Source organism: Pseudophryne corroboree, chromosome 6, assembly GCF_028390025.1.
Source record: "Pseudophryne corroboree isolate aPseCor3 chromosome 6, aPseCor3.hap2, whole genome shotgun sequence".
Lineage (NCBI taxonomy): Eukaryota > Metazoa > Chordata > Amphibia > Anura > Myobatrachidae > Pseudophryne > Pseudophryne corroboree.
In genome coordinates, this window is record NC_086449.1 from 644,798,194 (window position 1) to 644,825,092 (window position 26,899).

A 26,899-nucleotide genomic window follows, 5' to 3' on the forward strand; every position below is an offset into this window, starting at 1 on the left:
TGCCGAGAGGGGGAAAAACATTGTGGGCTCCTTACAATCAATGGCAGAGAACCATCACATCTCCTCCATCGATGGCAAAACCATCAACCAACCATCTGTGACCAAATCTATGGTTGATGGACATCCCTACTCGAAAATTCTTGATTGTCACTTGCCTTACACCTGGACCACAATATGATGTACTCAGAGGCGTCGGAACAGGGGGGGCAAGGGGGCAGCTTGCCCCCCCCCCCAAACACGAGAGGCGCCAACATGCAGGAGAAGCGATGTGCGGTCTGTTGAAAGACCGCACATCACAACCTCCGTGCAAACCAGTGACTGAGCAGTGGCAGCTCAGCCTCAGTCTCTCACTCGGCAGAAGTAGTGGGTGCGATCCACTCTCCCTCCCTGTCCTCCGCAGCGGCCGCCTCCAATGCCAGCAGGGGCGGAGCCAGAGGTGCAGGTCGCCTCCCTCCTTATTCAATGTCTGATCCAGTCTGGGCCTGGTGCTGACCCTTCCCCAGATAAATCACTCACCGCCCACCTCCAGTCTGTACCCTTCCTGTTACCTATCTCGGATCCCCTCTCATGGCTCCCCTCCGCAGCTCCCCCCCTCCCACAGCACCAGTACTCCTGTAATCTCATATCCCACATCGTGGATCCGAACTCCGACCCCCCCCCCATTCACAGCACCCCCTCCCCCACACCAGTACTCCTGTACTGTCTTTCCCCCCCCACCCGCGGCATCCCAGACCCCCCCCCCACCCGCGGCATCCCCGACCCCCCCCCCCCCCCCACCCGCGGCACCCCTTCCCTCACACCAGTACTCCTGTACTGTCTCTCCCCCCCTACCCCCCCCACCTGCGGCACCCCCTCCTCCACACCAGTACTCCTGTACTGTCCTCCCCCCCTACCCGCGGCATTCCCAACCCCCACCCCCACCCGCGGCACCCCCTCCCCCACACCAGTACTCCTGTACTGTCCAACACCCCCCCACCCGCGGCACCCCCTCCCCCACCCCAGTACTCCTGTACTGTCCTCCCCCACCCGCGGCATCCCCGACCCCACCCACGGCAACCCCTCCCCCACACCAGTACTCCTGTACTGTCCAACACCCCCCCACCCGCGGCATCCCCGACCCCCCCACCCGCTGCACCCCCTCCCCACACCAGCACTCCTGTACTGTCCCCCCCCCCAACCGATCCCCCCTCATGGCTCCAAACTTTCCCCCCCCACACCTGCGTTCCCCCCTCCAGTACTCCTGTACTGTGCTCTTCCCCCCTCATTGATCCTGACTCCAACCCCCCTTCTCGCGGAACCCCCGACCCCCCTTCCCCCGCACCAGTACTCCTGTACAGTCCTCTCCCCCATCATTGCTCCAAACTCCAACCCCCACCCGTGGCACCACTGACCTCCTCCTCCCCTGCACCAGTACTCCTGTACTGTGCCCCTCATGGCTCCAAACTCCGACCCCTCCCCCACCTGCGGCCCACGCAACCCCCCCTGCCCCGCAATAGTACTCCTTTACTGTGCTCTCCCCCTCATGGCTCCAAACACCCCCCACCCACCTGCACCTCCCCCGTCCCCCACACCAGTTTTCCTTTCCTTGTTGTCTCTTTACCCTCATAGCTATCAGTTCCCCTATCCTGGTCTTTCTCCACTCACAGCCATGTTGCCATTTTACCAGTGTGTCTGTACACAAGCCTGAATGCCTGTAAGCAATCACACCATTGAGGGACAGGGAAGACAGTTAGCGCCCTTCTTCCGACAGGTAGGGGACAATGTTTGTTATTTTCTTTTTTTTGTGTGGCCATTGTGATTTGGTGCTGGCATGCGGTCACATGATTGGCGGTCGGGATCCCGGCGGTCAGGATGCCGATGCCAGAATCCCGACCACTGGCTATGCCGACGATCGGCATGCCGACACACAGGGCCTATTCCCACTCGTGGGTGTCCATGACACCCATAGAGTGGTAATAGAACCTGCAGTGAGCCACCGAGCCTGCAAAGGACTCCGTTGCGCTCGCCCCCTCACGACGACATTCTGGTAGCCGGGATCCTGGGGTTGGTATGCTGACCTTCTGGATCCGAACCACCGGCAAAACAATCCCAACACGTGGTGCCAATGTGATTTTCTTTCTCTGTAGGGAGCAATGTGGTTTTTTCTCACTGTGGGGAGCAATGTGTTTTTTTCTCACTGTGGGGAGCAATGTGTTTGTTTTTTTACTGTGGGGAGCAATGTGATTTTGTTTTCATTGTGGGGAGCAATGTAATTTGTTTCCCTGTAGGGAGCAATGTGATTTTTTTTTTTTTACTGTGGGGAGCAATGTTATTTTGATTTCATTGTGGGGAGCAATGTTATTTGTTTCCATGTAGGGAGCAATGTTATTTTTATTTTTTTTACTGTGGGGAGTAATGTGTTTTTTTCCCCACTGTGGTGAGCAATGTTATTTTGTTTTCACTGTGATTTTGATTTTTTACTCTGTAAGGAACAATGTGATTTATTTTCCTGTAGGGAGCAATGTGTGTTTGTTTATGGACACAAATGTATGTGTTTTTTTTCCTGTGGAGGCCAATGTATATGTATTATTTTTTCTGTGGAGGTCAATGTATGTTTTTTTTTTCCTGGCCTCTCTCTGTCCCAACAACCCTGCTGCCCCTCTCTCTGTCGCTACATCCTTGCTACCCCTCTCTCTGTCCCTACACTCCTGCTGCCTCTCTCTGTCCCTGCGGCCTCTCTCTGTCCCTACGTCCTTGCTGCCTCTCTCTGTCTCTACATCCCTGCTGGCCCTCTCTGTCCCTACGTCCCTGATGCCCTTCTCTCTCTCCTTACGTCCCTGCTGCCCCACCCTCTGTCCTTACGTCCCTGCTGCCCCTCCCTCTGTCCTTACGTACCTGCTGCCCCTCCCTCTATCCTTACGTCCCTGCTGCCCCTCACTCTGTCCAAATGTTCCTGCAGTCCCTCACTCTGTTTCTACGTCCCTGTTGCCTCTATCTGTTCCTACTTCCTTGCAGCCTCTCTTTGTCCCTACTGTGTCTCCCTAAGTCCCTGCTGCTTCTCTCTGTTCCTATGTCTCTGCTGCCTCTTTATCTGTACCTACGTCCCTGCTGCCTCTTTGTTTCTATTCACCTGCTGCCTATCTTTGTCCCTATATCTTTGTCGGCATTCTTTCTCTGTCCCTGCCGCCACTCTGTCTCTGTGTCCCTGCTGTCACTCTCTTTGTCCCTTCTGCCACTCTCTGTATCTATGTCCCTGCAGCCACTCTCTCTGTATCTATGTCCCTGTAGTCACTCTCTCTCTCTCTGGAGACCTGAGTTGGGGGACCCCTTAAACATTTTGCTATGGGGCCCACAAAGTTCTAGTTACACCCCTGTTCACAAGGGCTATGCGCTAGCCCCCCCCCCCCCCCCCTTACCAGGGAAGACGTCCAGCACCAGCGCACTCAGCACTGCCACGAATCACGGCTGTTTAGGGGGCGTGGCCTGATGATGGGAAGCCACACCTCCAAGAGAGACCTGTAGCTGTGCTGTTCAGGTAGTGTCTCTCTCTCCCTGACACTGTCTTTCCCTCTTTCTCCTTGACACTTCTTTCTCTCTCTATGTATCTCCGTCTTTGTTTCCGACACTCTCTCTTGCTCCTCTCTTTCTCCCTGATACCATCTCTTTCATTCTCCCCTCTTTCTCTCGCTCACTCACTCCCCCTCTCTCTCTCCCTGACGCCCGCTTTGTTTCTCTCTCACTCCCCTCGCTCTCTCTCCTTCTCCCCTAAGAGGCATTGGTAGTGACAGTGGCAGGGGGTGATGTGTGAGTGCGGGGGTCGCGAAGGGGGGGTTGCACAGAGATGTATCCTCCCCACCGTGGTGCGGCCTCCTTTTTGTCCCGGTAGTACTGCCTCCTCCTCCCCAGTGGCCCCGCCCACAGGGGCGCCAAAATGAGAATCTTTCTTGCCCCCCCCCAACCTGTAAATGTTCTGACTCCCCTGGATGTACTGTACCATTATAACACAGCACACAGGTAATGTCTGCCCGAGTGTCTTACAAACCATTGAGCAGATGTATTAACCTGGAGATGGCATAAGGAAGTGATAAAGCAGTGATAAGTGCAAGGTGATAATGCACCAGCCAATCAGCTCCAATATGCAAATTGACAGAAGCTGACTGGTCGGTGCGTTATCAGCTTGCGCTTATCACTACTTTATGTGCAAGCGGCCAAGCGGCTCTCGCTGAACGGGATTTCAGAACGGGATTTCAGTGCGGCACAGCCGCACTGTGTGAACACATACATTGAAATGTATGTGTTCACTATGACATCCCGCCGCCGGCGGCGGGACTGCCGCACATGTGTAGGCGCCCATGTGCAGTCTCCTTGCGGCCAACGGGTCCCGCCTGGCCGCTATGTGTGGCCCTACCCTATCACTTCCTTATGCCCTCTCCAGGTTAATACATCTGCCCACATGTAAGCTTACAACCGTGTCCAATTATTATGGTATGGAGTCTACAGCTACAGCTGTCTTAACTATATTACAAGACTAAGGTATATATAGGTTTTCCATAGTATAATAATATAATCCGGGACACCTCTGGTTTACACAGGTTCTGTGGCTGATGAAAGTAGGGGAAATGCAGGCTGGAATTTAGCTATCTGAAGAATCGGTGTAAATCATGTGTCAATCATGTGTCTCAGATTTAAGGGATATTATGGCAAAATATATATATATATATATATATATATATATATATATATTATATATACATATATATATATATATATATATATATATATATATAATAAGATTTTACTCACCGGTAAATCTATTTCTCGTAGTCCGTAGTGGATGCTGGGAACTCCGTAAGGACCATGGGGAATAGCGGCTCCGCAGGAGACTGGGCACAACTAAAGAAAGCTTTAGGTCTACCTGGTGTGCACTGGCTCCTCCCACTATGACCCTCCTCCAGACCTCAGTTAGGATACTGTGCCCGGAAGAGCTGACACAATAAGGAAGGATTTTGAATCCCGGGTAAGACTCATACCAGCCACACCAATCACACCGTATAACTCGTGATATTATACCCAGTTAACAGTATGAAATATAACTGAGCCTCACTAACAGATGGCTCATAACAATAACCCTTTAGTTAGGCAATAACTATATACAAGTATTGCAGACAATCCGCACTTGGGATGGGCGCCCAGCATCCACTACGGACTACGAGAAATAGATTTACCGGTGAGTAAAATCTTATTTTCTCTGACGTCCTAGTGGATGCTGGGAACTCCGTAAGGACCATGGGGATTATACCAAAGCTCCCAAACGGGCGGGAGAGTGCGGATGACTCTGCAGCACCGAATGAGCAAACTCAAGGTCCTCCTCAGCCAGGGTATCAAACTTGCAGACTTTTTCAAAATTGTTTGAACCTGACCAAGTAACAGCTCGGCAAAGTTGTAAAGCCGAGACCCCTCGGGCAGCCGCCCAAGAAGAGCCTCGTGGAATGGGCTTTTACAGATTTAGGGTGCGGCAGTCCAGCCGCAGAATGTGCAAGTTGAATCGTGCTACAGATCCAGCGAGCAATAGTCTGCTTAGAAGCAGGAGCACCCAGCTTGTTGGGTGCATACAGGATAAATAGCGAGTCAGTTTTCCTGACTCCAGCCGTCCTGGAAACATCTATTTTCAGGGCCCTGACTACATCCAGTAACTTGGAGTCCTCCAAGTCCCACGTAGCCGCAGGCACCACAATAGGTTGGTTCACATGAAAAGCTGATACCACCTTAGGAAGGAACTGGGAACGAGTCCTCAATTCCGCCCTATCCATATGAAAATCAGATAAGGGCTTTTGCGTGACAAAACCGCCAATTCTGATACACGCCTGGCCGACACCAAGGCCGATCGCATGACCACTTTCCACGTGAGGTATTTTAGCTCTACGGATTTAAGTGGCTCAACCCAATGCGACTTCAGGAAATCCAACACCACGTTGAGATCCCACGGTGCCACTAGAGGCACAAACGGGGGCTGAATATGCAGCACTCCCTTAACAAAAGTCTGAACTTCAGGCAGTGAAGCCAGTTCTTTTTGGAAGAAAATGTACAGAGCCGAAATCTGGACCTTAACGTAACCCAATTTTAGGCCCGTAGTCACTCCTGACTGTAGGAAGTGCAGAAATCGACCCAGTTGAAATTCCTCCGTTGGGGCCTTCCTGGCCTCACACCAAGCAACATATTTTTGCCATATGCGGTGATAATCTTTTGCGATCACATCTTTTCTAGCCTTAATTTTTTCAGCGTAGGAATGACTTCCTCCGGAATGCCTTTTTCCTTTAGGATCCGGTGTTCAACCGCCATGCCGTCAAACACAGCCGTGGTAAGTCTTGGAACAGGCAGGGCCCCTGCTGCAGCAGGTCCTGTCTGAGCGGCAGAGGCCATGGGTCCTCTGAGATCATTTCTTGAAGTTCTGGGTACCAAGCTCTTCTTGGCCAATCCGGAACCACGAGTATAGTTCTTACTCCTCTCCTTCTTAGTATTCTCAATACCTTGGGTATGAGAGGCAAAGGAAGGAACACATACACCGACTGGTACACCCACGGTGTTACCAGAGCGTCCACAGCTATCGCCTGAGGGTCCCTTGACCTGGCGCAATATCTTTTTAGCTTTTTGTTGAGGCGTGACGCCATCACGTCACCTGTGGCCTTTCCCAACGGTGTACAATCATTTTGAAGACTTCTGGATGAAGTCCCCACTCTCCCGGGTGGAGGTCGTGCCTGCTGAGAAAGTCTGCTTCCCAGTTGTCCACTCCGGGAATGAACACTGCTGACAGTGCTAACACATGATTTTCCGCCCATCGGAAAATCCTTGTGGCTTCTGCCATCACCATCCTGCTTCTTGTGCCGCCCTGCCGGTTTACATGGGCGACCGCCGTGATGTTGTCTGACTGGATCAGCACCGGCTGGTGTTGAAGCAGTGTCTAGCCTGACTTAGGGCATTGTGAATGGCCCTTAGTCCCAGAATATTTATGTGTAGGGAAGTATCCTGACTTGACCATAGTCCTTGGAAGTTTCTTCCCTGTGTGACTGCCCCCCAGCCTCGAAGGCTGGCATCCGTGGTCATCAGGACCCAGTCCTGTATGTCAAATCTGCGGCCCTCTAGAAGATGAGCACTCTGCAGTCACCACAACAGCGACACCCAGGCCCTTGGAGACAGGGTTATCAGCCGATGCATCTGAAGATGCGACCCGGACCACTTGTCCAACAGATCCCTCTGGAAGATCCTTGCCTGGAACCTGCCGAATGGAATTTCTTCGTAAGAAGCTACCATCTTTCCCAGGACTCGCGTGCATTGATGCACCGACACCTGTATTTGTATTAGGAGGTCTCTGACTAGAGATGACAACTCCTTGGCCTTCTCCTCCGGGAGAAACCCTTTTTCCTGTTCTGTGTCCGGAAACATACCCAGGAACAGTAGACGCGTCGTAGGAACCAGCTGCAACTTTGGACTATTCAGAATCCAGCCTTGCTGTTGTAGCACTTCCCGAGATAGTGCTACTCCGACGAACAACTGCTCCCTGGACCTTGCCTTTATAAGGAGATCGTCCAAGTACGGGATAATTATAACTCCCTTTTTTCGAAGGAGTATCATCATTTCGGCCATTACCTTGGTAAATACCCTCGGTGCCGGGGACAGACCAACGGCAACGTCTGGAATTGGTAATGACAGTCCTGTACCACAATTTTGAGGTACTCCTGGTGAGGAGGGTAAATGGGGACATGCAGGTAAGCATCCTTGATGTCCAGTGATACCATGTAATCCCCTTCGTCCAGGCTTGCAATAACCGCCCTGAGCGATTCCATTTTGAACTTGAACCTTCGTATATAAGTGTTCAAGGATTTCAATTTTAGAATGGGTCTCACCGAACCGCCTGGTTTCGGTACCACAAACATTGTGGAATAGTAACCCCGGCCTTGTTGAAGGAGGAGTACCTTGATTATCACCTGCTGGAAGTACAGCTTGTGAATTGCCGCCAGTACTACCTCTCCTCGAGGGCAGCAGGCAAGGCTGATTTGAGGTAACGGCGAGGGGGAGTCGCCTCGAACTCCAGCTTGTATCCCTGTGATACTACTTGCAGAACCCAGGGAACCACCTGTGAGCGAGCCCACTGGTCGCTGAAGTTCCCGAGACACGCCCCCAACGCACCTGGCTCCACCTGTGGAGCCCCAGCGTCATACGGTGGACTCAGAGGAAGTGGGGGAAGATTTTTGATCCTGGGAACTGGCTGTCTGGTGCAGCTTTTTCCCTCTTCCCTTGTCTCTGTGCAGAAAGGAAGTGCCTTTGACCCGCTTGCTTTTCTGAAGCCGAAAGGACTGTACCTTATAATACGGTGCTTTCTTAGGCTGTGAGGAAACTTGAGGTCAATTTTTTCCTTCCCAGCTGTTGCTGTGGATACGAGGTCCCAGAGACCATCCCTAAACAATTCCTCACCCTTATAAGGCAGAATCATCATGTGCCTTCTAAAGTCAGCATCGCCTGTCCACTGCCGGGTCCCTAATACCCTTCTGGCAGAATGGACATTGCATTAATTCTGGATGCCAGTCGGCAAATATCCCTCTGTGCATCCCTCATATATAAGACGACGTCTTTAATATGCTCTATGGTTAGCAAATAGTATCCCTGTCCTGACAGGGTAATAGACCACGCTGCAGGAGCACTATCCATGGTGAGGCAATTGCAGGTCTCAGTATAGTACCTGAGTGTGTATATACAGATTTCAGGGTAGCCGCTGCTTTTTATCAGCAGGCTCCTTCAAAGTGGCCGTATCCTAAGACGGCAGTGCCACCTTTTTTGACAAACGTGTGAGCGCCTTATCCACCCTAGGGGATATCTCCCAACGTGACCTATTCTCTGGCGGGAAAGGGTACGCCATCAGTAACTTTTTAGAAATTACCAGTTTCTTATCGGGGGAACCCACGCTTCTTCACACACTTCATTCACTCATCTGATGGGGGAACAAAACACTGGCTGCTTTTTCTCCCCAAACATAAAACCCCTTTTTTGTGGTACCTGGGTTAATGTCAGAAATGTGTAACACATTTATTTTTATTGGCGAGATCATGCAACGGATGTTCCTAGTGGATTGTGTATATGTCTCAACCTCGTCGACACTGGAGTCCGACTCCGTGTCGACATCTGTGTCTGCCATCTGAGGTAGCGGGCGTTTTTGAGCCCCTGATGGCCTTTGAGATGCCTGGGCAGGCGCGGGCTGAGAAGCCGGCTGTCCCACAGCTGTTACGGCATCCAGCCTTTTATGTAAGGAGTTGACACTGTCGGTTAATACCTTTCACCTATCCATCCACTCTGGTGTCGGCCCCACAGGGGGCGACATCACATTTATCGGCATCTGCTCCGCCTCCACATAAGCCTCCTCATTAACCATGTCGACACAGCCGTACCGACACACCGCACACACATAGGGAATGCTCTGACTGAGGACAGGACCCCACAAAGTCCTTTGGGGAGACAGAGAGAGAGTATGCCAGCACACACCAGAGCGCTATATAATGCAGGGATTCACACTACCCACAGTGATTTTTCCCTTATAGCTGCTATAATACACAGATTTGCGCCTAAATTTAGTGCCCCCCCTCTCTTTTTAACCCTTTGAGCCTGAAAACTACAGGGGAGAGCCTGGGGAGCTGTCTTCCAGCTGCACTGTGAAGAGAAAATGGCGCCAGTGTGCTGAGGGAGATAGCCCCGCCCCTTTTTCGGCGGACTTTCTCCCGCTTTTTTATGGATCCTGGCAGGGGTATTTTACACATATATAGCCTCTAGGACAATATATTGTGTTATTTTGCCAGACAAGGTGTTAATATTGCTGCTCAGGGCGCCCCCCCCCCCCCCAGCGCCCTGCACCCATCAGTGACCGGAGTGTGCGGTGTGCATGAGGAGCAATGGCGCACAGCTGCAGTGCTGTGCGCTACCTTGTTGAAGACCGAAGTCTTCTGCCGCCGATTTTCCGGACCATCTTCATGCTTCTGGCTCTGTAAGGGGGACGGCGGCGCGGCTCCGGGACTGGACGATCGAGGTCGGGTCCTGTGTTCGATCCCTCTGGAGCTAATGGTGTCCAGTAGCCTAAGAAGCCCAAGCTAGCTGCAAGCAGGTAGGTTCGCTTCTTCTCCCCTTAGTCCCTCGTAGCAGTGAGTCTGTTGCCAGCAGATCTCACTGAAAATAAAAAACCTAAAATAAACTTTCTTTTTCTAGGAGCTCAGGAGAGCCCCTAGTGTGCATCCAACTCAGCCGGGCACAAGATTCTAACTGAGGTCTGGAGGAAGGTCATAGTGGGAGGAGCCAGTGCACACCAGGTAGACCTAAAGCTTTCTTTAGTTGTGCCCAGTCTCCTGCGGAGCCGCTATTCCCCATGGTCCTTACGGAGTTCCCAGCATCCACTAGGACGTCAGAGAAATATATATATATATATATATATATATATATATATATATATAGTGAATGCCAACACCCGCAAGGATACTGCACAAGAACCAGCACTCCAATATTCATCCTGAAAAATAGTCTCTTTAATCCAATATGAAGTGCATAGCAAAAAAGTTAGAGCATAGCATTGTCATATTTACATGTAGAAAAATAGTAAAAATGAGTAAGGCGTCTCATAGTCACCCATCCTAGAGATCGCATTATTCAGCGTCATCATATTATATCCATCCTGAATGAAAGTGTTTGTTGCACCGAAACGATATAATCGACTGATATGATGACGCTGAATAATGCGATCTCTAGGATATGCAGCTGTCCCTCATCATGTTAGAAGAAAATTGGGAGGTATGGTGAACCTAAAATTATTCTAAGGCAATTGAAAAGCGCAACAGAATTTGCTGCACTATATAAGAAACCGTTAATAAATAAATAATAAGGCGGGGAAGTCCTGTCAACACTTAACACCTTTTAGCTTAACACCTTCGGTATTATGTTACGTTCAGAAGAAACTGAGATTTTAGAGTTAAAGATAAATTATTATGACTTAAGAATTGGACATAGCAATTTTATCCATAAAATATATCAGTAAATAGACTACCAACATATAAAATAACACTGGTACTATGATCCCTAGGTCAGAACACCTTCATCCATTAAAAAAAAAAAAAAACATTACATAACACAGTCATCCATTCTGAGATCAATGGGTTGTACGCAACTACTTCCATGAGGTAAGTGACGCACAACAATATGGCGAGCTGTATAGTGCGGAGTCACAGTATGAGCCATCTTAAGTAAAGGAGGACACTGCATCTTATGCAAGGGAAACAGTGATGCCGTCACCTCATACTGTACATCTCTCAGCTCACTGGAATGTTCCATTCTAACCGCATGACATGGTGGAGGTCAAGTCGTATTTCTCATTTTCTTGTTTATATTTTGTGAATCTGACTGTGGTCCCAGGCTAATACTAATAGTTCATGTCATCTCTGTGACCTTTCTGCCTAGTAGAGTGAGGGCAGAATAAAAAATCTGTTCAATTGTTTATACTGCCTGAAACGTATACAAATAATACAGAGTTATCATTACATCTTTCCTGGGATGTCAGAAGAATTTTGCACTTTAATAAATCAATCACTGGGTGCTGCCATTGCAGTATTTTTGTCTGTCTAGCTTTCCAAGTCACTGACTTGGATGAGTGAAGAAATTGTTCTATCAGCTAAAATTTCTGCTTATGCTATATTGCCAGTGTTGTATAACTTTCTATGCCTACAAATACGAAGCAGAGTAATAGTCATACAGTGGCAGCATGGTCAATCCTCCAACTCTGATGCAAAAACAATCTCACACTGGATTTACTATTAGCTTGGGGCATTGGGGGTCATTCAGGTTTGATAGCAAACCAAAAAAGCACACTAATGGGCAAAACCATGTTGCACTGCAGGTGGGGCAGATGTAACAAGTACAGAGAGAGTTAGATTTGGGTAGGTTATACTATTTCTTTGGGATACGGTCAGGATCCCGGCGTACTGGATCCCAGCTGTCTAAAAAAACAGACTGCAGAATCCCAACACTGACCAGAATGCTGGCACCAGCATCCCGAATAGAATCACCAGGTCTGCGCCAGCAACCCAACAGCCGGGCTCCCGATCAAGTGACTGCCGGTACGTCAAAGAGGTAAGCCGCGAGTGAGGGCAGGGGGGGTGGTTAGGTTTAGGCTGCTGGGGATGGGGGGTGGGGGTTTTAGGCTGGAGGAGGGGGTGTTAGGGTTAGGCACTCCCTGGGAGGGTTAGGCTTAGGTTGTGGGAAGAGGGGGTTAGGGTTAGGCACCCCAGGGAGGGTTAACTTTAGGCTGCGGGAAAGGGGGGTTAGGGTTAGGCATCATCGGGGAGGGTTAGGGCTGCAGTAAGGGTGGGTTAAGGTTAGGGGGGTAAGGGGGTAGGGGGTTAGGGGTAGCTTGGTTCCCAACCCCTCTTTTAGGAATCAGGTTCCAGACTGTGCACTTGAATGATACATTATACTGCACAGGACTATGGTGTATTTAATACAAAGCATTTATCGAGGGACCAAGGCCATGCACTATCTAATATCCTGCTGTCAGTCTTATGACTTTCGGTATTTTGACCGGATCCCATTTGAACAGCCTAATGCAGGAGATTTCATAGATATCTCCTGAAAAAGGCTAACTGCTCCTGCAGACCACAGTCCTCATGCGAGCTACAGTCCTCAGGCCCACACACACTAGACGAGAGAGGTCTCGCTCAGAAAGGCCAATCTGAGCGAGATCTTTTACAATCTCGTCTAGTGTGTACACTCACTGTCATTAACGACACGCACTCCTGCGTATCATTAACAACAACCTCCCTCATCTGAACCTGTACAGACCAGGGAGGTCCTCATTAACAACAGCCATGCTGCAGATGCAGCATGGGCGTCATTACCCCTGCCGCCCCCTCACCGACGCTCCAAATGCAGGCACCCCAACGGGTCCCCGCCGCCGCCAATATTGGCGTTGGCGAGGACTAGTTTAGTGTGTATGGGCCTTAACTCCTATGTACCAAACCTTTTCAGAGTTTTGTGCTGTTGGTTTCCGCCATCCTCAGTGCCAGTTTTACAGGAGGAATCTTTAAAATTGTGAAAGGCTCCTCCAATACCCCATGGATATAAGTCGCAGGGACAGCAGTTATTGCTACTGCTGTCACTATGAGTTCCATTTAATTAGTACATAACAGTTATAACATACTTGCTTACCTGACCCTCTCCATGAGGGAGAAAATGCTCTGTTCCTGGACTTTCCTGGTAATGTGTGATTGCCATCACCTGTGGTGAGCTAGTTAATTGATAAGAAAGGTGTTTCACCACAGGTGATGGCAATCATACATTACAGCGAAAGTCCAGGAACAGAGTATTTTCTCCCTCATGGAGAGGGTCAGGTAGGCAAGTATGAGTTATAATCATCGAAAAAATTATCATCCCCGCTGAGATGTAAACCGATATAAAATCGCAGCACTTCCCTGATTTTTAATACCTATCCCCCAAATTAAGAAAACACTACTGTAAATAAATGTACAAAATTAACATAATTAGTTATAGGCTTATGATGCTATCCCTTTAAACCGGGACACTCATGAACTACACAGGTTCTGTGGCTGGCTGACTTCAAGTCTGCGTTTCGCCTGGTTTTCCTCAGCCACAGAACCTGTGTAATTCATGAGTGTCCCGGTTTAAAGGGATACTATGGTAAGCCTATTAGTTAGCATTTCTGAAACAAGAGTGACATAAAAAAAATAACCTCATTATAGACTACTGCATTAGGAAATGTTAATTCATGGTGATATTTGTGCTTTAAATTCAAGGTTATTTCTGGATAAAGTTGCAGAAAGCACATCTAACATTACAAGGGTATAAAAGCAAAAGATGCACAAACCTGTTCAGGGAAAGTATCAGGTGGCTTGAACAGGCCTTAATCTTGTTTTGTGCTTGTAGGTGAGTCATGGTCTCTGTGCTCTCCCCATTGATTTCTAGAATAACATCTCCTGGGTATAGGTTAGCCAGAGCAGCCTTACTCCCAGGATTAATCTGCGGAAGAAAAGGAACAATAAGTGTGGTGTTAAAGTCTCAAATAAATATATAGAGAACTCAAACACGTTATTTGTCCTAGAAAAATAACCGAAGTGCCTGTAAAATATGATCTGTTTCTGTCAGATATAATTTACACATGTGGTCTTGATATGTATTACTGGAAATAATGCATTTAAACTGAAGCATTCTGCATTTATTTCCTGAAATATATTGTGAGAGTGCACTGGCGTATCTATAATGGGTGTAAGGTGTGTGGTGCACATGAGGGGCCACACCGCAAACCCTGCATCCATACAATTATACTTACCGACGGGGCCCTCTGCTCTTAAGATGCCCCTGTGAGAGTCAGAGGCGGAACTACCGCCAGTGCAACCAGTGCGTTGCACTGGGGCCCGCCTCTGTCCAGGGGCCCAAACCATGTAATGAGTCAAACTGACTCATTACATGCCGCTGTGTGCTGCGGGCAACCGCTGCCCGCAGCACACAGCCGCCTGGAGAGGAGAGGAGCGCAGCGGCACGGGGGTAAGGAGGAGGAGGGAGGTGGGGCTGCTGCTGCTGCCCCTCTGCTTCACTATAGGCTGTCTTCCGAGAACAGCCTATAGTGAAGCAGAGGGGCAGCAGCAGCAGCGCCTCCACCAATAACACAGCGCTGCTGCGGCTCCCTCCTCCACCTTCTCTCCTGCCCGGGAATCGTCAGAAGCTGCACCGAGGAGCCTGAGCCAGCGGAGAGGGTAAGTATAATCTATCTTTCTTTCTTTCTTTCGACTGCCTGCCGCAATGTGTAAAAATGGGGAATCTGCCTGCCGCAATGTGTAAAAATGGGGAATCTGCCTGCCGCAATGTGTAAAAAGGGGGAATCTGCCTACCGCTATGTGTAAAAAGGGGGAATCTGCCTGCCGCAATGTGTAAAAAGGGGGAATCTGCCTGCCGTAATGTGTAAAAAGGGGGACGCTGTCTGCCGTAATGTGTAACAAGGGCACGCTGTCTGCCGTAATGTGTAACAAGGGCACGCTGTCTGCCGTAATGTGTAAAAAGGGGACGCTGTCTGCCGTAATGTGTAAAAAGGGGACGCTGTGTGCCGTAATGTGTAAAAAGGGGGACGCTGTCTGCCGTAATGTGTAAAAAGGGGGACGCTGTCTGCCGTAATGTGTAAAAAGTGTACGCTGTCTGCCGCTATGTTTAACAAGGGCACGCTGTCTGCCGCTATGTAACAAGGGCACGCTGTCTGCCGCTATGTGTAACAAGGGCACGCTGTCTGCCGCTATGTGTAACAAGGGGACGCTGTCTGCCGCTATGTGTAACAAGGGGACGCTGTCTGCCGCTATGTGTAAAAAGTGCACGCTGTCTGCCGTTATGTGTAAAAAGGGGGACGCTGTCTGCCGTAATGTGTAAAAAGGGGACGCTGTCTGCCGTAATGTGTAAATAGAGGAATCTGTCTGCCGTAAGGTGTAAAAGGGTCTCTGCCTGGTGTAGTGGTGCTACTGTGCGGCGTAATTTGAAAAATGGAGACTACTGTGCACCGTTTTATGATTTGGTATTATTTTGTGGCCACACCTCTTCCCCACGAAGCCACGCCACTATGTTTTTTTGTGCGCGCCTACGGCGCGCACTGCCCCTGTTTTGCATGCAGGGGTGGGGCTCCGATGCCGTTTCTTGCACACAGTGCTAAAATGTCTAGTTACGGCACTGTTGCTAGGTATCCATTTCTCTGGCCCTGAGCAGGTCCCCCTCACCAGATCCTCTCCAGGGGTGAGGGAGTGGACTTGGATGGGATGGTGGGGGGTGGGGGGGGGCAAAGCATTTTGACGCACCTGGGCCCACCGCTCGCTAGTTCCGCCACTGGTGAGAGTACAGTATTTTGAAGCATTGAAAGAGAAATAGAAAGTATCTACATATGCTGCATTTTAATGCTCTTTGGTAACATATTAATTCTTAGGAGATTTATCAAAGCTTGAATGGAGATAAAGTGGACAAATGATAGAAGCTGACTGACTGGTACTTTATCTCTCTCCACTTTATGTCATACTTTGATAAATATCTGCCTTAATTTGAAAAGTTGTGACTTTACACATTAATTTGCAAGTGCCAAATACCCTTTTGGACTCTTATCTAATCGGAGGTACAAGAACCATTGCAGGTGTGGTAGGATTTGTGGCTTCAGACAGGGCCGGATTAAGGGCCTAATTCAGACCTGATCACTGTTGTGCGAATCTGCACAGCGGCCGATTACTGAATGACTGCGTATGAACAGCAATGCGCACGCGCGTCGCCAAACAGCTACAGATTGGTGCAAAAATTTCGATCGCTAGGCATACGCAATGTGATTGACAGGAAGCGGACGTTTGGGGGGGTGGTAACTCCGAGTGTCAGGAAAAATGCAATCGTGTCTAAGCGTTTTCAGGGAGGGTGTCTGACGTCAGCTCCAGCCCTGAACAGCCTGATTCTATCGCACTGTAGGAGTAAGTCCGGGGCTATGCACAGACTGCAAAAATCATTCGATAGTGAGCGAGTTGCAAACGGATTTACTGACTGGCAAAGTTTTTGCACGGTATACACATGCATTCGCACACTTGCACAGGGTGGGTTTTCACTCTGTCTGCGTGGCGACTATCTGATCGCAGACTTCTGCAAATTTGCATAGGTGCGATCAGGTGTGAATTAGGCCCCAAGGCTGGTGGGAGCCAGGGGCTATGAAGTTGTGGGGGCCCCTTACCAGTAAATGTGTTGGTAAACCCTGAGCACCACCTGCGCCCCCTCACACTCTGAGCTCCCTCGTGCCCAACCTGTATTGCAGGCACACCCCCTTGCATTACATTCCCCCACACACAGACAGCACACATAGACCCGCAGCACAAACACGCACACATCCGTGGCAGACACATTTCCTGTTGTACGGCAGCATGGCGAGGGACAGCGCGCCACAGCAGGCTCTGGGTCAGTGTATTGCTCTCGCGGGATGTTACTTCTTTATCCCGCTGCTGCCACCAGGGGGACTACTCCGTTTGACGCAACACTGTGTCTGGGCCCTAAATGTGTGGGGGCCCCGGGAAGATCGCACCTGTCGTCCCTCCCTGAGTCGGCCATGACTTCAGAACACCTGAAATTAAATAACTCGTTCACTAAAAACTGCCCAAACATTCAAGTAGTGTTTCCTGACCATGGACCTCAAGGCACACTGAAAGTACAGGTTTTAGTGATATCCATGCTGGAGCACAGATAATTCAATGAAAATTAAGTCACTTGTGCTCAAGTACGTCTATCTGTAAAACCTGGACTGCCAAGTGGATCATGGGGCCTAATTCAGAGCAAATGCAGACTGAAGCCATTTGGGGAGTGTGCCCGCCCTACTTGCCAACCTGACCCTCTCCATGAGGGAGAAAATGCTCTGTTCCTGGACTTTCCTGGTAATGTATGATTGCCATCACCTGTGGTGAAACACCTTTCTTATCAATTACCTAGCTCACCACAGGTGATGGCAATCATACATTACCAGGAACAGAGCATTTTCTCCCTCATGAGAGGGTCAGGTAGGCAAGTATGGTGCCCGCGCAGCGTGCGCACCCCAGGAGGCCCAGTGAGATGCTAAAAGCATCTCAGGGCTGCGATCACACAGTAAAGTGCCTGCCATTTAACCCTTCACAGAAGGAGCTTAAACATAACATTTATGCAATTGTTTTAAATGTTTTAACCTACCCCTTTTTTCTGCTTACTTGGTTCTAATATGTAACATTAGCTCTCATTTAGTCCAATTTTAAAATACAGTATTTTAATTGAGCAGCTTAACCCCTACAGCGCAGGACACCATATCAGTTTGCAGCAGGGTTTTACATTTGGTTTGATTTACCTTTGCAGATCATGTCACTGACTAATGCATAACTTATATTCAAAATATTAAAACTGTCTAGTGAGCATTTGAAATCATCAACTTTGACACAAAAGGGGGTTATTCAATGGCCGGTGAATTATTCATCCAGCCGAATCTGTGCGGCACCCACTGCACTTCACAACAGCGGAATCTTCCACAAATGTGTTCACTACCTCATACAGTAGCCCTTGGGTGCGAAGTGTGTGAGATGTTTAACCATATGGCAATGGCAATTTGCACCTTTTGCTGGCAACTGAATTCCCCCCAAAATTGCTGAACACCAGTAACATCACTAGTGGGTACAGGGTAATTAAAAGGAACGGTTTTCATCTAGAGAAATGCTTACCTGTGCTGTGCTTCCTGACCTGCGGCATACAGACAGCTGGGCGAGCTCACATGAGCACCTTGCGGACACAGTGGCGCGCTACACGCGCCATGCTATCTATTCTCCCCCCAGGGGGTCGTGGATCCCCAAGAGGGAGAAAAGGGGTCAGTATGCCGGCTGTTGGGATCCCGGTGCCGGTATACTGTGCGCCGGGATCCCGAAAGCCGGCAAACTGAAGACCACCCCTACGTAGTATGGGTAGTACAGACGGTGCAATGGTTAGTATTACTGCCTCACAACACTGATGTCATGGATTCGATTCCCACCATGGCCCTAACTGAGTGAAGTTTGTATATTCTCCCTGTACTTGCGTGGGTTTCCTCTGGGTTCTCTGGTTTCCTCCCACAATCCCAAAATATACCGGTAGGTTAATTGGCTCCCAACAAAATTAACCCTAGGGTGAATGTGTGTGCGTGTACATGTGGTAGCGAATAAGGGAATATAGATTGTAAGCTCCACTGGGGCAGGGACTGATGTGAATGGCCAAATATTCTCTCTAAAGCGCTGCGGAATATGTGTGCGCTATATAAATAACTGGTAATAATAATAGTATGTCCTGATGGTGGAAACCCCTGTTAAATACGCTGATGAATAATGAATTTGTGTATTATTATATATCAGTGGGAAGGGCCAGTGAGCAATAGGTTTAATCTGAACCCTTGCTTTTTGGGACATTAAACCTAGAAAGAGAGTAGGCTTCACAGTGGTTTATAATCAGGCCCGGCGCTACCCGCTCAGCAAAGGGACGCAAAGCAGGTAGGCGCCTGATTGGAGAGGCGCCTTCCTGCTCTGCATTCCTGTGCTGCGCTGCCCTGAGCCTGGCCTGACCCCCTGCTGCTGCCGCCTGCAAATGCAAACTGACTAATGACGCTTTAAATACGACAAACTGGCGTCCAACAATTAATATTTTGACTAAAAAGTACATATACTTACATTATGTACAGAAAGGAGAAAAAAAAACAGACATACAGTTGAAATATAAAAAAATATACATGGTAAGGCACAGGTTCTCAAACTCGGTCCTCAGGACCCCACACAGTGCATGTTTTCCAGATCTCCTCACAGAATCACAAGTGAAATAATTAGCTCCACCTTTGGCTCTTTTAAAATGATTGGGGTCCTGAGGACTGTTTGAGAACCACTGTGGTAAGGCATTGAAAGGAAAATTCCTGTTTCCACTTTCCCATGAAGCAACAAATGAGAGCAGCTGTGCCACTTGCATGCTCAGTGCCAAGTAAGTAGCTGCACAGTTTGGCCTCACACACACAAACCTGACACCACAAGCTGGGGGCAGATTTAATGCTTCGAATAAGGCATTTGGCAACCTGTACACTATATCATTTTCATAGCACATTGACATTTTAATATGTTTCCCTAAAAAGACAATCATGCATTCCAGAAATAATAATATACACCAGTGGTTACTAAACTCAGTCCTCCAGGCAGACAAACAGTCCAGGCAGACTAAAGGGCCCTACACTTATAAAGATCCGCCGCCGAGCTGCCCGATGGCGGATACGGACGACCCGGCGGCGCGGGTGGGGTGACGTTTCTTCACTCCCCCCGTCACCCGGCTCCATTGAAGTGCAGGCAAATATGGACGAGATCGTCCATATTGGCCTGCATGTACAGCCGACGGGGCACCAGCAATGAACGAGCGCGGGGCCGCGCATCGTTCATCGCTGGTGACTCCACACTCAAAGATATGAACGTTATCTCGTTCAATAATTAACGAGATCGTTCATATCTTTGAGGAATATCGGCCAGTGTGTAGGGCCTAACAGTCCAGGATTTAAGAATATCCATGCTTAAGTACAGACGGGCAAATAAAATTGACTAAGGTACTAGTTAAGTAATCATGAAAACCTGGACTGTTGGGATTCATTGAGGACCATTTGGGAACCATTGATAAACATAATATACAATTATAGCACTTAGGGGGACATGTACTAAGCAGTGATAAACGTGGAGAAGTGAGCCATTGGAGAAGTTGCCCATGGCAACCAATCAGCATTGACGTGACATTTCTAATTTGCATACTATACAATTGTATGGAGCAGCTGATTGGTTGCCATGGTAAATTTCTCCACTGGCTCACTTCTCCACTTTTATCACTGCTTAGTACATGTCCCCCTTAGTCACTTTCCAAGAAGCCAAACCAGTATATCTGCTCAGTGGTGTAGGCTGGACCTCAGAACTCTAAAGCTACGTACACACTGTCAGATTAGTTTTGGTTGGGAAGAGAATCGGACGATTTTCGGGATATTGTATGCACCAATATCTGAGCTACGTACTAAAGGATTATTATAAAAAAAAAAATGTAAGTTACTGATTTCTATGACATCACACTGCATTTGCATATGTCCGCCCACAAGGAGGATGACACAGTGACAGGAAAAGACAGGAAATATGTGCAGATTATTGGGAATGCACACACACTGCTCGATATCGGGAAATTATGGCTGAGATTTTTGGTTTGGGACGACAGATCACAAAATCGATCGCTTGTGTGTGTGGGCAAGATTTTCCAGAATTATTGTCGAAACACCAAAACGATAGTTTGTGCACACTATAAATCAGGCCGACGTCCCAATTACTGCCAAATCGGCCCAATGATTGTATAGTGTGTACTTAGCATAAGTAGGCTGACCATACTAGCCCTTTAAACTGGGACACACATGAACTACATAGGTTCTGTGGCTGGCTGAATTCAAGCCTGCAATTCACATGCTTTTAATCAGCCACAGAACCTGTGTACCGGTAATTCATGAGTGTCCCAGATTAAAGGGTTAGTATGGTCAGCCTACATACCTCCCAACATGACCCTCTCCCGGAGGGACACAATGCTCTGCTCCTGGACTTTTATCTTAATTTATGATTACCAACACCTGTGTTGAACAGGTTAATAGATAAGAAAGGTGTTTCCCCACAGGTGAGGGCAATCATATATTAGGTGGGAAGTCCAGAAGCAGAGCATTCTGTCCCTCCTGGAGAGGGTCATGTTGGGAGGTATGAGCCTAGGTTAAGCCTGGTATGATTAAGGCCCTCACAGATCTGGTTATTATAACTATAATTCCTATAATGTGTGTTTTCATCCTTATGAAAAGATTCAAACAGACCAAGCATGCCTCTCAGTAATCTACATAAACTGTATCCTGATAGGCTGATACATAACTGAGCAATGAATCAGTGACACCACTTATGCCGCTTCAGACATGTGACCTCGCAGCCGGTAAATTCCTTGGTCTCAGCTCTGTGACCCTGGTCGGGTACAGGGTCATGGACCCAGCACTTAGTCCCGGGTTGTTTCCTTTCACAGATGCAGAAATCCCATGTTGATGCACGTTCACGTGCAAAAACCTGGAATTTAGCCACATGTTTGAAAGGGGTTTTATTATAAACGCTAGGGGTTACTCCCTAGTATTCTACTGCTAGCTGGACCAAGCATGGGGATCAGCAGGTGTTGTACAACTAGGGTAAAACAGGAACTCAGATATTGAGTCAGCTCTGATCCTTAAGGACCATATTCACGGGCCGATGTGGGAGAGATGTGTGCTGAGCTCAGCACACATCTCTCCCACCGCTCAGCACAGCGCGATGTGTGCTGAGAGTGCGGGGGGAGACGGGGGCGCTCATTTCACCCAGCAGGTGAAGTGAGCGACCTGCTAGATTGGCCTGCATGCAGGCCAATCTAGCACCAGCGATAGCGATGCGCGGGGCTGCGCATCGCTATCGCTGTAGGGGGTACACACGGAGCGATCATGCTTAAAATCTAAGCAATCTAGTCAGATTGCTTAGAATATCGCTCCGTGAGTACCCCCCTTTACTGTATACAGATCATCCACAATGTCCACAACGGAAGCATCACAGTGCAGAACTGACTTTGGACCCAACACATGCCATGATCTGCAGAAGCATGTCCACATTTCCTCTAAGGTGCATGGGTGTGGAGAGGGAAAAACATCCGTGTTTGCGGAGGACCATAAGATTGAACCAGCTCAGGGAGGACACAGGGCTGTATTATTCATAATGCTGAAGCCCGCAGGGACTAGGGGCCCATCATTATTTTGCTGAGGCACTGTTACCTGCGCCCTAGAGCTCCAATGGTTAAAGGCATCATACTGCAAGGCACACTGGAAGTAGCGGTCAGCTAAGGCTGGTTTTGAGACAATGGGGGAGAGGGGCAGTGAACCAATTAGCGCTATTTCAAAAGAGAAAAGTAATAACGATTGCACTATGAGAAAAGAGGTCAGCAGACATCATTTCAACTGGGTATCGGTGTCTGTGTGAATACTGAACGTGTAAATGATGGCATAAGCTCTGTTTCCGAAACGTCAGCTGTAGTACGGCGAATGACTGAAGTGCCAGAGGGGGCCCAAAATACCTGAAAGCCTAGGGGGCCGACCATGGGTTAATATGACCCTGCTTGGGCGGAGTGAGAGCACGGGCAATGCTGAGCAGAAACTAGATTTCCTTTTTAGTAGCTACGTCATTAATGTGAGATATCCCACTATTACCGTTCTACACCCACCTCAATTAAAGTCATCATATAACATAATGGTGCCTAATTATAAGCAGTATTGCTCACATTACTTTTCTAAAGTTTGAGCTTTACTTATGTTTGACCTTCACATATCGTCAGTATCTCGCTGTGACCATGCTCGCACCATACAGAGTTGCAATGTAAATAGATGCAGATATGAAATCACTGCTTTATTTACGTATAATATGGCATATTTCTATTGGCATAAAGGTGGTAAATTTGCACTAATTCCCAATTAATTTATTCCTTGTTACTCTTCATTTACAAATCGCTAACATCATGTAAAGTATGGCTTCTGGACACCAGCCCCCCAAAAATAAATATTCCTTATTACCGCAATTCACAGTAAAAGGAAATCTTAATTTGCCCAGATGTACTATTGGTGAGTCACTGGGAAAGGGGCTGTGATAGGAGCCCGTCCAGGCGATCACTGAGAAGGAATGTGAATGCACTATAATCACATTACTTCCTCCTTTGCCCCCTCAGCTGTGCTACTGCGCATGCACCCACAGACATTACAGCATGCGCAAGCTGGAGCCACCGGCCCTGTCCTCTTAATGTGGTGTAGCCTGCAGCTAGTTATTGGTTGGTGCTAGGCAGGCAGCAGGGATCATGGCCTGCTGAAAAAACACAGCACCAACAGCTCGCTTCTATAGCTTGTATGTTGCACTGCACGCTAGTCGCAGCACTGCATGGCAAAGAAGAGAGTTTAAGACAGTAGCCTGCATTGGAGAGATCCCAGGTACTGGAGCTCACCCGCACAGCGTCGGAGCCATCTCCGGGCAGACAGGTGGGTCAGAGACACTGCCCCAGGAGCCGGCTGCTGTCTCACTGGAGCGGCACAGCACTGTCGGTAAAAAAAACCCATAAACCCTGCTCCTCTGTAACCTCTCAGCGCCCCCTCAAATCCTGCAGTTGGGGCGCATGCCCACTTAGCCCCCCCTAGTTACGGCCCTGCATCAGGGGAAAGACAACACCCTCTATTTCACCGCTGAGCATCTGGTATGACCTTATGCCCCATGCAAATATATTACAGTGGTTAGGAACACTACGCTCTGGGTTTGGAATACAACCATTGAGTTTCTATGGTCTCACAGTATCCATGTGCGATTCCTGTGTGCTGCAGTTTCCTCCCATGGCCCAAAAATATACAGACTGTCTGGCTTCTAATACTCTTGGTGCCGTGTGTACGTTTGTGTTTCCTGTGGTGGGTAACTAGTGCAAGTATTGTACCCGAATGCAAATAAATGAGCCACAGGGAGAATCTCCAGGTTAAATAAAATATTAGTAAAAAAAACTTTTTTTTTTGTTTACAGAAAAGATGATAGATTAATAGAACAGTAGTTATAAATCTAGAATTTGATGGCAGATAAGCCCATCTAGTCTGCCCGCATGTACATGTACACCCTTACACACTAGAGTTAATTTTTGTCGGGAGACAATTAACCTACCAGTATATTTTTGGTTTGTGGGAGGAAACCAGAGTACCCGGAGGAAACCCACGCATATACAAAGTACACACAGTTAGGGCCATTGTGGGAGCGGAACCGATGACATCAGTGCTGTGTAGTAATTCTAACCATTACACCATCAGTACATCACAACACACAATAAAAGGATTCTAGAATACATGTAGCAAAGATATGGTTATTGATATGACTTACGGGGACATGTACTAAGCAGTGATAAAAGTGGAGAAGTGAGCCAGTGGAGAAGTTGCCCATGGCAACCAATCAGCAGTGACATAACATTTATAATTTGCATACTTTAAAAATTTACAAAGCAGCTGATTGGTTGCCATGGGCAACTTCTCCAATGGCTCACTTCTCCACTTTTATCACTGCTTAGTACATGTCCCCCTTTGTGCCTATGTGACTGATCAGTCTTACTGTGATTCTACATATTCACCTCCCGCCACAACCAGTTATAGAAAAGTCACAGCTGAGCATTACACAGCTACCCCCAGCTACCACAGTTAACCCCAGCTACCACAGTTACCCCCAGCTATCACAGCTGCCCCCAGCTTCCACAGCTACCCCCAGCTGGTAGTGTTAACCGGGCCAGGCTTAGGGAATATGCACTTGCGTTACCTGGCTATCCAGGTCAGTAGAACTGAATGCCAAGCGATAGCCAATGTGCATTTATTTAATTAGTTTAAAAAAAATAGAAAATAAGTATTCCTAACTATATATAAAAATACAAATAAATAAAACATTTAAAAAATATTGACCTGTGATTTTTCGTTTCTTTTTCTGTTGATTATAACTGTTATCTCCTCTATCCTGAGATGGCATTAGTGGTTGTACTTGCAAGCAGTTGTTGGTGGGAGCCAGAAATGTTACTGCTGGGAACTGGCTTCCTTGGGCATACAGGGCATATAGTGACAGACAGCTTGCACTTAAATAGACTCCTTTAACCTAAGCCTGGGTACACACTATGCAATATATCGCTTGTGCATTGGCTCGTGTGTACAGCAGATATGTCTGTGCCCTGCAGCATGGCAGATGCAGATATATCGGTAAGATACGTCGGTACATCTGCCTGTAAGGGCGGCCAACTGACAACCTGTTGCTGACCGCAGGAAATGCCGGCAATGACATCACTACTGGGCGGGCAAATTTAAATATCCGCCTATTTGTGATGTCTGGCCAGACCTAAGGAGCAGCCAATTAGTAAGTGTGTATAGCTTACCAAATCGGTTGCTCAGTTGGCCCGCAGTTGGTCAGTTGTGTACATAAAATATAGAAGAAATATAACAACAAACCAAAATAAACAAACTACAGACGTGTGTAGTATGTTATGCCGGCGGTCGGGCTCCCGGAGGCCAGCGTACCGGCGCCGGAATCCCGAATGCCGGCATACCGACAGCTGGGCGAGCGCAAATGAGCCCCTTGCGGGCTCGCGCAGACTAGATGGAGGTTCTTTACTATCATCAAATTCAATGAATTAGAAGGGGTATACTGACTTTGATGCAATCTGCTTTGCAGTCTTCTAGAGGAAACACGTCTGGTGATATCACATTCTTAATGATTATTTTCTTATGGGCCCTACACACTGGCCGATATTTTGAAAGATATGAACGATCTCGTTCATAAATGAACGAGATCTCGTTCATATCTTTCAGTGTGGAGACTTAAGCGATGAACGATGCGCGTCCCCGCGCTCGTTCATCGCTGGTCTCCTGTCGGCTGTGCATGCAGGCCAATATGGACGATCTCGTCCATATTTGCCTGCACGTCTATGGAGCCGGGTGACGGGGGGAGTGAAGAAGCTTCACTCCCCCCGTCACTGCCCCCCCCGCCGCCGGGTCGCTCGTCGGCCGTATCGGCCGTCGGGCACCTCGGCCAGTGAGTAGGGCCCATTATACTCTTATCACTGCTGTTGAGTAATGATGCCTTGATGTTGAGGAGGCAGTGTTTATACTTTGTGCAGTTGGGTGAGGTACATAATTTCCTCTGGGAGTGCTTAGCAGATACATCTGTTGATTGGTGATAGTGTGAATTTACCTCTCCTGAAGTGAGGCATTATTCTAGCTGATACACTGAAGTGGCTGTAGTGTGCACACATGCAGCAGCGTATGCAGGTCCGAATGCAGCTATCTCTAAATGGAATACATATGCGGCATTCCACCTGCCGGCAGCAGTGTGAGCAATACAATTTCCCTTGCGGGTTCGCTGCGGGCACTGTGGCTCACAGCTCTCACCACAAGATCTATTGCTTTGGGTGTTGTAGACAACCACGAGTGGGAATAGCCCCTGTGAGACAGTATTCCGGCTGTCGGCATTCTGGTGTCAGTATCCTGATCGACGGGAACCTGACAGCCGGCAAATTTACTGTCTCCCCTCTAAATATATGTGCATAATATTACAGGCACACTAAATTACCCAATACTATTTATTTATTTATTTATTTATTTATTTAATAAATAAGAAATGTTTTGCGTCCTATTGCTACTATATTGACAATATTTATTTCATTATTCTTGCACATTTTTTACAAATAAACTATGGTCTATAATATCTGGTCACCCTATACGTCACACACATAACATTATTAGGAGAAAGTTTCT

General features: G+C 48.3%; 1 protein-coding gene across 6 annotated transcripts in view; it reads right to left on the reverse strand.

Annotated features, from left to right (window-relative positions):
* The window catches only part of PDLIM4 (PDZ and LIM domain 4), a 520,316-nt gene that overhangs the window by 255,703 nt on the left and 237,714 nt on the right, over positions 1-26,899 (reverse strand). For 5 of the 6 annotated variants that reach the window (XM_063928187.1, XM_063928188.1, XM_063928189.1 and 2 more), the window contains one exon: positions 13,883-14,034. In XM_063928187.1, coding sequence (XP_063784257.1) covers positions 13,883-14,034 — 152 coding nt within the window. Of the gene's footprint in view, positions 1-13,882; positions 14,035-14,344; positions 14,434-26,899 lie in introns of those variants that run through there. The other variant, XM_063928190.1, reaches the window with a different exon arrangement.